We start from the raw sequence: 17306 nt of genomic DNA on the forward strand, positions 1-17306 counted from the left end.
AAAGAAAGAAGAAAGAAAGAAGAAAGAAAGAAAGAAAGAAAGAAAGAAAGAAAGAAAGAAAGAAAGAAAGAAAGAAAGAAAAGGAAAGGAAAGGAAAGAAAGAAGGAAGGAAGGAGGAAAAGAAAGAAAAGAAAGAAAGAAAGAAAGAAAGAAAGAAAGAAAGAGAGAAAGAAAATGCTTAAACTTTTGTTTTTAGCTCTTGTTAGTGGTTTCCACCCAGTAGGCTCTCATAGCATATTCACTGCTAGTGTGATTATTATTGCTGTGACTGATGATAATGGCATTGATGATGGTGAGGACCATGAGGGTGCAGTGATACCATTTGGTACAGTAGGGATTCAGGAAGCTTTTGGAATAATACACACGGAGACAATGTTTGATGCCAGCTCCTCAAAATGCCGTCTTCCCTCCTGGCAACCACTGTTCTAGTTCAGATTGCTGATCTTGTTGCTGATTTTCATTTCTTTCCCATCCAAAAGTTCCTTTACATGGTGAGGTCACCTATGTTCTCCAGAGATCTGCCTCCTTCCCAGAATTCTATATTGAGTCCCAAAGGCTGTTCAGATTCAAATTTCTCACTGTTTCCATACCTCAACTCTCTTCTTCCCCATTACATGATAGGCCAGCCCTGGCCCTCACTCCAATGAGCAGCCTGTCTTGTCCTTCAAATGCAGTTGTTATAGGGATACTTGCCCATCCTTTCTGCCATGTTTTTCATCTCCAAATTCTACTCACACATCACCTTCACTCAAAAAACATTTAGGGCCAGGTGCGGTTGCTCACGCCTATAATCCCAGCACTTTGGGAAGCCAAGGTGGGCGAATCACTTGGGGTCAAGAGTTCAAGACCAGCGTGTCCAAGACAGTGAAATCCCATCGCTACAAAAAATACAAAATTAGCCAGGCATGGTGGTGCATGTCTGTAATCCCAGCTACTTGGGAGACTGAGGCAAGAGAATCACTTGAACCCGGGAGGCGGAGGTTGCAGTGAGTCGAGATTGTGCCACTGCACTCCAGCCTGGGCAACAAAAGCAAAACTCCCATCACAAAAAAAAAAAAAAAAAGAGGGAAAAGAAACACCTTTTTAACAATGAATAAAATAGAGTTTTTGCTGTTGTGAAACACACAGATTGTTGAACAATCTACTATGGTACAGAGGGCTATAAAAAAAAGGTCTCAGCCTCCTATGGGGGCATAGAGGATAAAGTAGTCAAGAAAATAATGCAAAAATCCTGTTATATTCAGAACTTCCCAGTTTAAAAATTATTTCTAATTTAATGCTCACAACAATTCTGTGAGGTGGATATTGTTCCAGTTCTTTTAAGTGTGTGTGTGTGTGTGTGTGTGTGTGTGTGTGTGTGCGCGCGCGCGCGCGCGCACGCGCGCTCGCGCTTTTTATTTCAAATGTTCGTTAAAACAGCATTGTTATTTCTCAGGACAAGAACAAGGATCACCCCCTGGAGAAGCTTAGGAACTTTGTACAGAACTTTACAGAACAGAGGCAATACTTCAGCTTAAACCTGTCTGCTGACCAGAGAATGGAATCCTGCGTAGACTCAAGGAACAAAAGGAAACTAGGCAGGGATAAGGAAAAGGAAGGTGCCCATCTGAATCAAACTTTAGCTGCCATCAGGGCACATCTTATGATGGTCACAAATTGTAGGCTGTTTTTTGGAAGGTTCAGGTTCAGCACAGGATTCCATTTGTCTACTTGGCTACACCCCTGGCTGAGGTGCCATGTGGTCAATGTCACTCAAGCTCCTGGCCAACCAAACTCCCGCAGCAAAGAGTCCCAAATTGAGGATCAAGTTCCTGCGGAAGTCATTCCTATCACTGGCAAAGCGGTAGACGCCCCGAAGCCAATCTCCCACGTTGTTCGGTATTTCGGGGAGTTTCATTAGTAGAGCTGGCAGCGCTCACTGGGACCCCGCTGGAAGCCATAACAGGCTTTTTTTTTTTTTTTTTTTTTGGAGATAGGGTTTTGCTCTTTTTGCCCCAGGATGGAGTGCAATGGCATGATCTCAGCTCACTGCAACCTCCGTCTCCCAGGTTCAAGCGATTCTCCTACCTCAGCCTCCCATGTAGCTGGGATTATAGGCGCATGCCACCATGCCCAACTAATTTTGTATTTTTAGTAGAGACGGGGTTTCACCATATTCACCAGGCTGGTCTTAAACTCGTGACCTCAGAAGATCCACCTGCCTCAGCCTCCCAAAGTGGTGGGATTACAGGCGTGAGCCACTGCACCTGGCCCTGTTCCAATTCTTAACCAAAAAAGTTGAGATGAACAAAATTAGAATGTGGGTTCTGGAAGTGACAGACTGGGTTTTGATTTCTGGCTCCGGGCACTCACTGGGTGAGTCCTTAAGGAAGTGACTTACTTAAGCTTCTGTTCCCTCATATGAAATAGGGTACTAACAGGACATACCACACAAAATTGCCATGAGGATGGAATGAAAAGTACATAAAAACGTTCTCCATGGAGTCTGCTAAATGATGATTAACACTTTTGCTCTTTCCCTTCTTACTCCACAGAGTTTTCCTTGAAGCTGTCTCCAGTTCAGTCCTCTTGGATTCAGTCAGTCACGACCTGTCCCCTTCTTTCCAGCTAGCTTTATGATTATTTTCTGAATAGTGTGAATTTCTGCTTCTCTATCTCTGTGAAGTTACGTAGTCTGTAATTTTTTTTAATTATGTTTAAATCTGTTTTTATGGTGGTAAAATGTAATATATATAACATACAATTTGCCATTTTAAATGTACAATTCAGTGGGATTAAATAAATTCACAACATTGTGCAGCCGTCACCACTGTTTCCAAAACTTTTCCATCATCCTGAACAGAAACTCTCTACTTATCAAGAAACGATGCCCATTTCCCTTTCCCCCATTCCCTTGGTAATCTTTAATCTAGGTTCTGTCTCTGAACTTGCCTGTTCTAAAGTGCCTCATAAACGGCCGGGCGCGGTGGCTCAAACTTGTAATCCCAGCACTTTGGGAGGCCGAGGCAGGTGGATCACGAGGTCAAGAGATCGAGACCATCCTGGTCAACACGGTGAAACCCCGTCTCTACTAAAAATACAAAAAATTAGCTGGGCATGGTGGCGCGTACCTGTAATCCCAGCTACTCAGGAGGCTGAGGCAGGAGAATTGCCTGAACCCGGGAGGCGGAGGTTGTGGTGAGCCGAGATCGCACCATTGCACTCCAGCCTGGGTAACAAGAGCGAAACTCCGTCTCAAAAAAAAAAAAAAAAAAAAAAAGTGGAATCATATGTACCCAAAATAATTGCTTTTTTACAAATAGAAATCATAAAATATTCCTTTCATGCCTGGGTTCTTTCGTGTAGCATGTTTTTAAGGCTCATCTATGTTGTCCTGTGTATCAGAATTCCATTCCTTTTTATGGCTGAGTAATATCCACTGTACGGATAGACCTCATTTTGCTTAACCAGTCATCTGTCAATAGGTACTTGGGTTGTTTCAGTCTTTTGGCTATTGTGAATAATGCTAACATTAGTGTACAAGTATGTGTTTGAGTCCCTGTTTTCAATTCTTTTAAACACAGACCTAGGAGTGAAATTGCTGGTCATATGGTAACACTAAGTTTAATATTTTGAGGAACTGCCAAAATATTTTCCACAAGGGAGGCACCATTCATATTTCACCAGAAATATGTGAGGGTTCTAATTTCTCCACATCATTACTGTTTGTTATTTTCTGATTCTGTTTTGTTTTGTTTGTTTCAGAATAGCCCATTCAACTGGTAATGATAGTAAGAGGAGTTTAAAAAGAAGCTCATTAGTCATTAGGGAATAACTCAAGTGAGTGTTTCTCATTTAGGTTTTGATCTGTATTTCCCTAATGTTGAGCATCTTTTCATGTGTTTATTGGCCTTTTGTCTATCTTCTTTGGAGAAATGCCTATTCAAGTCCTTTATCTATATTTGAATTGAGGTTTTTTTGTTGTTGAGCTATAGGAGTTCCTTATATATTCTGGATACTAATCCCTGATCAGGTATGTGATTGGTAAATATTTTCTTCCATTATTTGGTTTTCTTCATTCTCTTTATGATATCTTTTGATGCACAAAAGTTCTTAATTTTGATGAAGTCTCATATCTATTTTTTCTTTTGTTGCCTGTGCTTTTGTTGACATACTTGAAAACCATTGTCAAATTCAAGGTCATGAAGATTTTCCCTAGATTTTCTTCTAAGAGTTTTATAGTTTATGTCTTAAATTTAGGTTTTTGGTTCATTTTGACTTAATTTCTGTAAATGGTATAATTAAGGGTCCAACTTCATTGTCTGCATGTGGCTATCCACTTTTCCCAGCACCATTTGTTGACTAGGCGATCCTTTCCCCATTGAATGGTCTTGTCCCTCTTGTCAAAAATTAACTGACTGTTATGTTACTTAACAACAGGGATACGTCCTGAGAATTGGTTATTAGGCAATTTCATCATTGTGGAAACATCACAGAGTGTACTTACACAAATCTGGACGGTATAGCCTCTTACACACCCAGCTTATACAGTATTGCTATTGCTTCTAGGTTGCATATCTGCACAAATGTTACTCTATTGAATACTGTAGGCAACTGTAACACAGGTAAGCATTTGTGTATCTAAACACATCTAGATGAGAACCTCTGATCTAGGTTCTGTCTCTGAACTTGCCTTTTCTAAGTAGCTCATAAAAGTAGACTCATATGTACAGGAAATATGGTAAAGGTACAATAAAAATATGCTATAAAAGATAAAAATGGTACACCTGTATAGGCCACTTACCATGAATGGAGCTTGCAGGGCTGAAAATTGCTCTAGGTGAGTCAGTGAGTGAGTGGTGAGTGAATGTGAAGGCCTAGATATTACTTTACACTACTGCAGATTTTATAAATGCTGTACACTTAGACTACACTTTTATAAAACACATTTTTCTTTCTTCAACAAATTAATATTAGCTTATTGTAACTTTTTAATTTATAGCTGTTTCAATTTTTTAAATGTTTTGATACTTTTGTAATAACACTTAGCTTAAAACACAAACACAGTTGCTGGCATGGTGGCTTATGTCTGTAATCCCAGCACTTTGGGAGGCTGAGGTGGGTGGATCATGAGGTCAGGAGTTTGAGACCAGCCTGGCCAACATGGTGAAACCCCTGTCTCTACTAAAGATACAAAAAATTAGCTGGGCGTGGTGACAGGCACCTTTAATCCCAGCTACTTGGGAGGCTGAGGCAGGAGAATCGCTTGAACCCAGGAGGCAGAGGTTACAGTGAGCCAAGATCACACCATAGCAATCCAGCCTCTGCAACAGGGCAAGACTCTGTCTCAAAAAAATAAAAATAAACACATTATACAAAAATAGTTTCAAAAATAGTACAAAATAGTTTCAAAAATAGTTGTGCAAAGAGTTTTTTTAATATCCCTATTCTGTAAGCTTTTTTCTATTTTTTAAATTTTTGTTTTAACTTTTTACACTTAAAAAAACTAAGACAAAAATGCTTTCTTTATATTCTTATTCTGTAAGCTTTTCTCTATTTTTAATTTTTTTATTTTTTGAACTTTGTAAATATTAAAAAAAACAAAACAAAACAAAACTAAGACACACACACATTAGCCTAGGCCTACATAGGGTGAGGATCATCAACATCACTGTCTTCCCTTTCACATCCAGTCCTGCCAGAAGGTCTTCAGGGGCAACACACATGGAGCTGTCGTCTCCTATGATAACAATGTCTTCTTCTGGAATACCTTTTGAAGGACCTGTCAAAGGCTGTTTTACAGTTTTGGTTTTTTTTAATAAGCAGAAGAAGTGAACTCTAAAATAATAATTGAAAAGTATAAGAAATACATAAATCAGTTCCATAGTTTTTATTGGCAAGTACTTTGTACAGTACGTAATCGTATGTGCTATACTTTTATGACTGGCAGCACTGTAGGTGTGTTTATTTATACTAGCATCACCACAAACACGTGAGTAATGTCATGACATTATGACATGACTAGGCAATAGGAATTTTTCGGCTCCATTACTTTATTATTATTATTGAGATGAAGTTTTGCTCTTGTTGCCCAGGCTGGAGTGCAATGGCACGATCTTGGCTGACTGCAACCTCTGCCTCCCGGGTTCAAATGATTCTCCTGTCTCAGCCTCTTGAGTAGCTGGGATTACAGGCATCTGGTACTACACCTGGCTAATTTTTGGTATTTTTAGTAGAGACAAGGTTTCACCATGTTGGCCAGGCTGGTCTTGAACTCCTGACCTCAGGTGATCTGCCCACCTCGGCTTCCCAAAGTGCTGGGATTATAGGTGTGAGCCACTGTACTTGACCCAGCTCCATTGTCTTATAGGACCACTGTTGTACATGCAGTTCATCATTGACCAAAGCGTCATCATATGATGCATGCCTGTATATGTGAGGATTTATTTCAAGATGCACCATTCTATTCCTGTGGTCTATATGTCTGTCTCCATGCCAGCACCACACTGTGTTGATTACTGTAGCTTTGTAGTAAGTTTTGACATTGGGAAGTGAGAATCTTCCAACTTGTTCTTTTTCAAGATTGTTTTGATAGTCATCATTTTTATGCAGGTGGACTTGAGTATGTGGTGGATACATTCAAGAGAAAAAGGGGAAACTCAAAACTCAGGTTATCTCACCATTCTCCACCTCTGGCAAGATCCCACTCAATGTGTTTAGTCAGATTGGTCCACCCTGCACTCTTAGCAGTGTATTGCAGCTTGTGGTCAAATTACAGCTAAATGGACATGGCATATGGCACTGTAATTAAGGGATGTATGAAAACTCTAACAGGGCACAATACTGGAAACAGCAATGCACAAAGGGACCAGCATCAGAATTCTAGTCCTGACTCTACACTTAATAGCAGTGGGCCTTAACAATTCTCTTAGCTCTCTAAGCCTCTGTTTACTCATGCTTTTATTTTCATTGATCTGTAAAATGGGGATTATACTACCTGCTCTGCCTACCTCACAGAGATATATTGAGGCTCAAGTGACATAAAGTGTGTGAACAGGTTTTAGTGTACTGTGAAGCACTCTAACACAGAAGCTATTATTGTTCAGGCAACTATTGATCATCCATCCCAAGAGCTATCAAGCATCTTGTCAGGTCTTTGATAACTGTTAAGTGGAATTTTCTGGTCATAAAAGTTCACAGATACTCCAAGGTTCATCAGTAAGAGTTTGTCTCGTTTTAGTTGACAGCTTCTTAACCCATCGCACTTCATGTCAACAACCAAGAAGAAGTGGTGCTCTAAAATACACTGTTTAAATCCGTCTATTTCACACAGCCAAGGGTGAGGACCTTGTGAGAAGCCTGGAAGCCTGAGAGAGATGAAACTCACAGGCATCTGGGAAAGCCTCTCATTCTGTCTTCCAAACCTGAAAGGAAATATACTATTGCTGATTCATTTATGAGATTGCCTTCGGCTGGTGAAATAGCAAGGGCTAGTCACAACAGGAGGGCTTTTTAAAAAAACAAAATAAGCGAAAACAACAAAAGCCCTCCCCATTAGCTGTTGGTTTCACTTATAAGCAATTGGCAGGACTCTGGCAGCAGTCGTTTTGGGGCCCTCTTGACAGGATTCACACACAATCCACAGAAGGTAGAAAGAAATCTCTTCATCTCTGCATGTTAATTAAGGAGGACAGATGGCCCTGTGATTATTCAACCATATGTAGGTCAAGACTAAATGAATTAATAAGCAACTTAATTCTCAGCCGCCTCCAAGAGCTTCTGAGGCATCTATGAACAAACAATTGCCATAGTATCCTGGGAAACAGGAGATGCGGGCAGGGAGAGAGATTAAATTTTCCTCATTGCACATTAAGTTCCTCAGCCTAGGAAAGGATACCTTAGTCTCTCTACTACACATTGTCTTCCATGCAATATTTGGGAGTTAAAATGAGTCAAAATTTATCTTTGTTATCCAGGTATACATTGTATAACTGCAGCCATGGGGTCTCTTTTGTAAAAAGTTAAGCTTAATTGATTACTTTAGGACTGAAAAGCAAAGAAAGTAGAGCCTAGAGCCATAAAGAGAAAGGTAACAAGATAAGCAGCACATGCTGGGGCCAAAGGAGGAGTCAGAAAACAAGTTCTGAAAAAGCTTAGAGGAGCACGAAGCTGCTGTTGCTGGAACTGCCAGAGCTAGAGCTCGATCTGGACCTGAAGAGCCAACTGGGGAGAAAAGGGGATCATTACTGTTTTGAGTACAAAAGGTAGGAAGCTGTGCAAGGCATGCAAGGGGCAGTAATCAAACCAGTGTCAGCAGAGGCGACAGATGATGCAAGAGAAATGTGAGGGATCAGCTGGCACAGGTGATCGGCAGCAGGAGAGCCCTGGAAGGCAGCAGTGCTGGCTGCTTTCAGGAGAAACCAGTCTGTCCTCCTCCCAGTGTTCCTGCCAGAGTGCACAGAATAGAAATTTAAAACCCGTCAGGCGTTTGTATTGGAAAAAGTATTTCTTCCCTCATCCCCGCTGCTCCCAACTTCCCCACATGTGAGGGATTGATGAAACTGGCAGAGGAACTGAGCTGCCCTGCTCAGCTCCTCTCCCTTTCTCTTATTGGGTGTAACTCCCTGTGGAACTGACTGATTTCCCCTCATCTCTTCTTCCTCTTCTAAGTGTTAAGCTGGCTGCCTCTAAGGAGAGGCCTGCATTTGTCCAGCTGTCTCTGGATGGCAAGTTTAATTATCTGAGCAAAGGCCTACGTATTAAACCCAGTTGTCAAATCCAGCATTAGTGGTAGCGATGGCTATTTTGCTCCTTGTCTGACTCCTGGGTATATCTGATTTGTTGCAGCACACTGAAAGGGAACAAAGGGAGCATAATTTATTACCTCCTGCTTAAAATCCCAACACCCACAAGTCCAGAAGGGATGCACATAGATAATGCACTATTTGTCTTTGTAACAAAACCAAATACTTTTGCACCAAACATTGTCTTCTATATGGCATTTGAGCTGTTAAGACCAGTAAACAGCAATACATATTAGTTTCTCAGCCTTGTAAAGTTTAGGAACTTTCTAAAAAAAATTTTTTTTAAATATGCATATAATACAAAATTCAAAAGGTGATGGGATAAAAATTCTCTCTCTCATATAACCCTTTCCACAGGCAGCCACTATTATGGCTTTGTTATTTATCTTTGTAAGGATATCCTTTGTATACAGTATGAACATATTTGTGTATTTTTTAACCAAAAAGTAGAATTCTAGACAAAATGCTGTGTGCCTTGCTCTTTTTAGTTAGTATATCTTACAGATTGCTTCTTAAGGAATATTCCATTCTTTCTTTTTTTTTCCTTCCTTTCATATTTTTAATAGAGACGGGGATTTCACCATGTTGGCCAGGATGGTCTCAATCTCTTGACCTTGTGATCCGCCCGCCTCGGATCACAAAGTGCTCCCAAAGTGCTGGGATTACATTCGTGAGCCACCTCGCCTGGCCAGGAATATTCCATTCTTTCTTATCAGTTGTCGAGCTGTCATATTTCATGGAATTCCATTATATGGCTATACAATTAAAATTAACCACTCTTGGCAGGGCACAGTGGCTCACGTCTGTAATCCCAGCACTTCTGGAGGCTGAGGCAGGAGGATCACCTGAGGTCAGGAGTTCGAGACCAGCCTGGCCAACATGATGAAACCCCATCTCTACTAAAAATACAAAATTAGCTGGGTGTGGTGGTGGTGGCGGGTGCCTGTAATCCCAGCTACTTGGGAGGCTAAGGGAGGAAAATCACTTGAACCCGGGAGGCGGAGGTTGCAGTGAGCCAAGATTGTGCCATTGCACTCCAGCCTGGGCGACAGAGTGAGACTCTGTCTCAAAGAAAAAAAAAATAATCATTCTTATTGACAAATACTCAAGTTGTTTATAATCTTGTGCTATTTAAAGTAATGACTATATGAGTATTTACATCTTGGCACACAGGTGCAAAGATATATTTGCAGGGTAAATTCCTAGAAATGGAATTGCTAGCTCCAAATGGCAAATGTACTTAAAATTTTGAAAGACATTGCTAAATTTTTAAGGTTTTGTACCAATTTATACTCCTACCAACATTGGCTACTGTTTTTCAAAACATGGTTCTCTTGTGACTTTCTCTGATCCCTTCCTAAATATAAGAACTCTAACAACAAATCTGAATTTTAAGGTGGCTAATGAAGGAATAGAAAGGTCAGGCAACGCCAGGTATTATTTTAACTGCATCCGCCCTATTTAGCATGCATGAACTTCTGCAGTTCCACAGCCTTCCCTATCTTCTGCTCCAGCCATGCCTGCTAGCGTTCATCCGCTGTTTCAAAAGGTACACACTGTAATCAGAGGTATTAGATAAAGAAATTGCTAACTTAATGTCTTGATTTCTCCCAGGAATTTAAAAGAATTAAAGGAAACAAGCACAGGTGGTAGTTGACCTGGTTAACTCTGGTACCACTTTGGATCTACTTAAAATAGGAGTCACATGGAACACAAGGAAGAGGTTCATGAAGCACGTGCTGCAAGTTAGTGTACATATAAAATAATTACACCCACTTAAAAGCAATCTTTTGAGTGCCTTTGAAATATGAGAGTTATTTTCATTGCATGGTAGTTAGAACCAAGGCAAGTTAAAGCAAATGTATGCTTTCTTCTCACTTTTCCTTTATGTACAACCTCGCCAGCCTTTCCAAGTGTCCTCCAAAATAGGGTCCCTTCCAGTATCATTTGCCAGGTAACAGAGCTTCTTCTCTTGGCTCAACTACATGTTCTAAAATTATCCTTTCTCTCCCAAATAAGTTATTTCCCCTCTGTACCTAATTTTTTTATCTACTCTCAGAAATATGGGCTCTGATGAATTAATTTTCACCTGAGTGACTAATTTTTCCTTCCTAGAAGTACTTAAGATTTTTAATAGCAAGACGGGTTAGTGCCAGGTAGCACTTCATATGTATTTTCATTTAATTTATTGAAGCAGAATAAGGACCAATGAGTTAACCTAGCTTGCCCAGTCCTACAGTAAAAACATAGCCTGGATACAGAGCTACTTATTCCAAAGCATGCACTTTCCCCCTCTTGTCAGTGCATTTACACGTTTTTGTTTGAAAACCCCCCAAAACAATTTTCATAAACTAGGTATCTCTCAGGAAGCTTTAAGTTGACATCTAAATTTTTCATCATTTTAAATAGCTGCAAAGGTCATAATTTCCAGCATATTATAAATTTCATTTTAAGTGAATCCAATGAAATCCAAATATAACATGTGGATCTATTTTTAAAAGTATATGAAAAAGTTATTTTTTAACATTTAGAAAGCTTACATCTTTCCTTTTTCTCCTTGAGCTTGTATTCCTATCCCATTTTTTTCAGATTTTTATCATAATGCTTTTATGTTTGAAATTATTATTGACTACCATATATATATATATATATATATATATGTATTACAACAAAAATAAGTACATAATTTAAAATTGTATTTATTTTACTCTAAGTGGTTCTGGCTGATAAAATTTTTTCTTCTTGAGTTACTACAAATATTAATACAGAATTGATTGAGACAACAAAAATATATATACATGTTTTAGTGATTATTAAACATAAGTAGTAAATGCATTATTATCACTTAGGATAATATTAGCTACTGTAAGAGATAAAGTACACAATCTTGGAGCTTAATGTAATTAAAAGCTATTTCTTGCTTTAATATAGAGTCCCCAAAAGGACTAGGTGGTGATTCAAGGACACTTCTCAGGGCTCTGTTGTTTTCAGCATATGGCTTCTGTATAGCTGAAGAAGAAAAGAATGAGCATGAAGAGGGCACATGGCCAGGTCTAGAAGTGGAGCCCCTTACTTCATCTTCTTTCCAATAACCAGAACCGATTATATTGGCAAACCTGAAAGAGCAGGAGGACAGGAATGCAGCCTAGCATTCTAGAAATGGACTGGGTAAACAGCTCGACAATCTTGGCCACAGATTTCCTGGAAATGCATGTCTTGAGAAAAATCATGATTCAACTTTTAAAATAAATCTAATGAAACAGAATGTTTTGGTCTACTAATTTAGCAGCTATTTTTAAAATAATATGTTTTGTAAATAAAGTTAAAAATTTTGAAGATTTTAGAAGATGAGGACTCATACTAATTGTAATGCATATTTTATATGATTTGATAAAAATGTGTTCTAATTCCCTCATTGAATAATACACTGTACACTAGCCACAATATACAAAGCTTTACCCATAAAGAACTATTTATAAAGAATCGAAATTTAGCAAGTCTTGCGGGTTTATGATAGCTCAACAAATTATGAAGATTTCACCTATGTGTCGCCCATGACAGCTTGCATGCATCTACAGCAGTATTTGGGATAGGTCGGACAATGCCTTTCTTTTATCAAGTGGAGAAAAAAAACTTGTGTACTTCAGGCTGGTCTTGAACACTTGACCTCAAGTGTTCCTCCCCCTCGGCCTATGAAACCTATGAAAGTGTTGGGATTACAGGCATGAGCCACTGCACACCCCCCCAGGAGTTTCTAAAGGTGGGAGTTTTTGACAAAGCAATTATATATTTTGATGCCTTCCCTTGGCCTTTAAAGTAGACTATATCCTCTGTTTCACTCAATAGAACTTTTAACACAGTAGTACTAACAATGAAGCTTTGTTCAGGATCAAGGATTCCCCAAAGATAATACAATAATCATCCTGAATTGATTGCGTAAAGCTTTAAAAAACAGAGCTAGTATATAGTTCCACTCCTTGGATGATGGCTAGGAGGATTTCTAGTTACATTCTACCTTCTATCAGTTTTCACTCTTTTGGGAGTCTGAGGCAGGCAGTTCAAGACCAGCCTGGCCAACATCATGACACCTGTCTCTATTAAAAGTACAAAAATTAGCCGGGCATGGTAGTGTGCACCTGTAATCTCAGCTACTGAGGAGGCTGAGGCAGGAGAATTGCTTGAAGCAAGGCAGAGGTTGCAGTGAGGCAAGATTGCACCACTGCCCTCCAGCCTGGGTGACAGACCAAGACTCTGTCTCAAAAAAATTAAAATAAATAAGGAAATAAGATAGTTGAAATGGAAAAATATGAAAAGTATGAAAAGCTTCAGGACAGTCATTAGAGACTGGTTCTAGGAAACTGTGTCCATATGCTTTAAAGTGAATATAATGGTATCAAGTTCATTTCAATATATTCATACACCAAGTCAAAAATTGTATGTAATCACAAACTTTAAGGTCTTGAAAATAAATTTCTATTCAATAGCTAAATACTACCTAGAATATGAGAACTTCCATCCAGGCTTTCTAGAAACCTATACTGTAATCTTTAACATAATAAAATAGGCCAGGCATGGCGGCTCATGGCTGTAATCCCCGCACTCTGGGAGGCCGAGGCGGGCAGATCGATTGAGGTCAGGAGTTTGAGACCAGCCTGGCCAACCTGGCGAAACCCCATCTCTACAAAAATGAAAAATTAGCCGAGCATGGTGGTGTGCATCCCACTTACTCCATAGGCTGAGGCACAGGAATCACTTAAACCTGGGAGGTGGAGGTTGCAGTGAGCCGAGATCTTGCCACTATGTTCCAGCCTGAGTAACAGAGTGAGACTCTGCCTCAAAAAAATAAAATAAAATAAAATAATCAAACATGTATTGTTTATTAAAATGTAGAACAACAAGAAAGCAGGCTGAAGATCAAGATAATCTGGTGGTCTGAGAAGTTACCTGCCTTCCCTGAGGCCTGGATAAACCAACTTTTTGCCTTCAGTGATGGGCAGACATCAATGTTATTTGCTATTTCCACAGTGCTTATTAGGAATGTCTGACTATTGGAGGCAGGTCTCAATACAAGTAGAGGAAAAAGCTGGTACATATTTACCTGTAATAAAACTGACTTAAAGAGCATAAAAGACAACTTCTCTTGGTGGGAGATAAATTTTTGTGAACGTTGTTATCTAAAAGTTATTAAATTTTCCCAGGGCAGAAAAAAGTAGATTAATTCCCATGAAGATTTAAAATTATGTTCACAGCTTACTGTAGAAAATACCTTGCAATACCTGGACATAATTTGTCCAGTGCTTAGCCCTAATAATAGCTTATGTTTACTAAGTGCTTACTGTACACTAGGCACTGTGTTACACGCTGTGTATTTATTCTTCGGGACACTATGAGGTAAGTGTAATTTTGTAGATAAAGGACTGTAACTTAGTGAGAGGGGCCAGGATTCAACTCAGGTTTCTAACAAATAAGCTGTCTCTAGAGCGGCAGTTAACTAAATTTTGGCCCTCACAGACCCTTTCCCTTAAAGTCTATTCATTGGCTCATTAAAATAAGCCTCACCTTAGATTATACTTAAAGGCATTCAACTGGAAACCACAAAACGTTAACATTAAGCGTTACAGTACTGTGATAGTTTGTGTTACAATAAAAGTCTAATGAAACTTAAAATACACTGTGAAAGGTGTATTTTAAGTCTACTCAATTTTGTAGACTTTAAATACTCTGGAAAAAAACAAAACAATAGCAGCACATCCTGGTTTCTAGAAATTATTGAAGCTAATATGAGCAGTATATTGTTAGAAACCATTCTATTAACCAAACTATTTCTTAATTTGCAAGGAAAAAAACAGGCTTATTATAAAGAACTCAGAAAACTGGCACAGAGTGTAAAGTCAGAAGTGATTCCTACTAATTAACCTTGTGGGATATTTCCTTCAAGCCTTTTTAAGATGAGAATACCATGATTTCTGAGTAGTTCAGAATCTTCAGTTGTCAATAATAACCCTAAATAAACTAATGCAAAATTTCTAAGCAGATTCTAAATAAAATGCTCAGTTTCATTTGTATTTTACCTTACCTAATACTAGGAAAACAAACACATAGATGATATTGTTTCCCAATCATAATTTCTTCCCAAAAGATTTACCATATATTGTAAGTCGTTTATCACATAATAAAATATGTGATATTTTATTACAATTTTCAACTACTCCATTAGACCCTCCATTATTGCAGAGGATGCTTATCATACAAAAAAAAAATGCAGTCTTAACCACAAGAATCCAATCTTGATTTATAATACTTAAGAATCATTGTAGCTGAGTTTGACAGTCAGGGGTTCTGTGTTCTATTTCATGCTGTTAAAGAACAATCTGGTTACAATGAAGAGTTTGGGCACTGAAGCCAGACTAGTGGAGTTCAAACCCTAGCTCAGCCATTCAACTAGTTATGTGATAATGCTTTGTTCTAGTTACAAGAGAAACATCTAGTTCAAGTTTCTCATGTTTTAGGCAGGAACCGTTCATTAACTTGCTGTGTGATTTAGCTACATAGCTTAGGTTAGCCAGGAGATATACCTTACAATCTGCTTGCTTTGTTCACATCTCAAGAGAGTTAATAAAAAAAATAATGCTAATGAAGTACTTCAAACTTTTAAGTGAAAGGACAAAATACCAAAGCAACAGTATTTCCATTTTTAACTACACGCAAGTCTTAATGTTATCATATTTATTACTAATAACCAAATAACTAATGCAAATGTACCAATAACTAGAGCAATGCCTAACAACGTAATGAGTTGTGAGAACACATATAACTATTAGGAATGCAAGAGTAATTGATATAATTATATGATATCACCACAAGATGAAGTAAGAGGTCTCCAGAACACACATATACTCACTTTCCTGTCAAAAGTCTACAGATCTGACATTCCGTTCTGCCATCTCATGGTGATATAATTAGGTATTACTCTATTTGATCCGTCTCCTATGCAAGAATAAAATAAAAATAATAAGCAGTTTCATAAAAGCTAAGAAATTAGTTGAAGGAAAAGATTAAGCACACAAAGGAAAGTGGTGACACTATTTTGTAAAATGGCAAGAAGCATGATGGAATGTCAGAGTGGAGTTCCAAACTAACTTAAATTTAAAAAATAAAATCTAGCCAGTCGTGGTGGCTCACACCTGTAATGCCAGCACTTTGGGTGCCAAGGCGGGTGGATCACCTGAAATTGGGAGTTTGAGACCAGCCTGACCAACATGGGGAAACACCGTCTCTACTAAAAATACAAAATTAGCCAGGCTTGGTGGCACATGCCTGTAATCCCAGCTACTTGGGAGGTGGAAGCAGGAGAATCACTTGAATCAGGAGGCAGAGGCTGCGGTGACCCGAGATCTCACCATTGTACTCCAGCCTGGGCAGCAAGACCAAAACTCCATCTCAAAAATTAATTAATTAATTAATTAATTAATTAAAATCTATTTTAAAACTAAAATAATACCAATTTAAAAACATAACTCTCTTCCTAATTCCTTTTAGTATAGAGAATGTCAAAGACAGCTTAAACTATTCCCTTAAAAGGAGGACAAGGAGTTTGAATAACATTTTTAACATTCCCTTTTTTATTACATTAAAAATTGTGCAAAATCATAAAAAAGGAAGCCCTAAGATCTCTAGGGACTTTCATAAATTTTGGGTAAGGTCACTTAGATTTATAGTCAGTATTTTTCTTTTCATTAAATAGCAGTCCTTTTACTTGCTTGAGCTTTACATTTAGAATTTCTTTAAGGGGCATAGTTTTTAAAAATTTTACCCAAGGCCAGGCGCAGTGGCTCACACCTGTAATCCTAGCACTTTGGGAGGCTGAGGTGAGAGGATCACCTGAGGTCAGGAGTTCAAGACCAGCCAGGCCAACATGGCGAAACCCCATCTTACTAAAAATATAAAAACTAGCTGGGTGTAGTGGCACATGCCTGTAATCCCAGTTATTGGGGAGGCTGAGGCAGGAGACTCACTTGAACCCAGGAGGCAGAGATTGTAGTGAGCTGAGATTGTACCACTGCACTCCAGCCTGGGTGACAGATTGAGACTCTGTCTCAAAAAAAAAAATTTTACCCCAAAAAAGTACATACCATGTCAAACATACATAAGCAAAATTAGTAAGCAAAGAGTTAATATTCTTGATAAGTAAAAATGCTCTATAAATTTATGAGAAAGAGATAACCACTCCAAAAGGAAAACATAGGAAATATTTTTTTCTTAATTTTTTTTTAAATTATATTTTAAGTTCTGGGGTACATGTGCAGATCCTGCAGGATTGTTACACAGGTAGACACATGCCATGGTGGTTTGCTGCATCCATCCCCCACCCCGTCATCATCTACTTTAGGTATTTCTCCTAATGTTATCCCTCCCCAATTCCCCCACCCCCTGCTATCTCTCCCTTACCCCTGCCGGCCCCCAACAGGCCCAGGTGGGTGATGTTCCCCTCCCTGTGTCCATCTGTTCTCACTGTTCAACACC

The 17306-nt window shown here is 38.9% G+C and overlaps 1 protein-coding gene and 1 pseudogene across 3 annotated transcripts in view; both read right to left on the reverse strand.

Moving 5' to 3' along the window:
• Positions 1–1674: 1674 nt before the first annotated feature.
• On the reverse strand, positions 1675–1940 carry LOC108310598 (annotated as a pseudogene). Its single transcript, XR_001827830.2, has one exon. The product of XR_001827830.2 is annotated as a mitochondrial import receptor subunit TOM6 homolog (transcript).
• Positions 1941–7990: 6050 nt separating this feature from the next.
• LARP1B (La ribonucleoprotein 1B) overlaps positions 7991–17306 on the reverse strand; it is a 182403-nt gene continuing 173087 nt past the window's right edge. The window contains exon 19 of one of the 2 annotated variants that reach the window (XM_037741735.1): positions 7991–8424. In XM_037741735.1, coding sequence (XP_037597663.1) covers positions 8290–8424 — 135 coding nt within the window. In that variant the 3' untranslated portion in view covers positions 7991–8289. Of the gene's footprint in view, positions 8425–13636; positions 15771–17306 lie in introns of those variants that run through there. The other variant, XM_017537657.2, reaches the window with a different exon arrangement.

This window comes from Cebus imitator, unplaced genomic scaffold (assembly GCF_001604975.1).
Source record: "Cebus imitator isolate Cc_AM_T3 unplaced genomic scaffold, Cebus_imitator-1.0 Scaffold105, whole genome shotgun sequence".
NCBI classification, from domain to species: Eukaryota; Metazoa; Chordata; class Mammalia; order Primates; family Cebidae; genus Cebus; species Cebus imitator.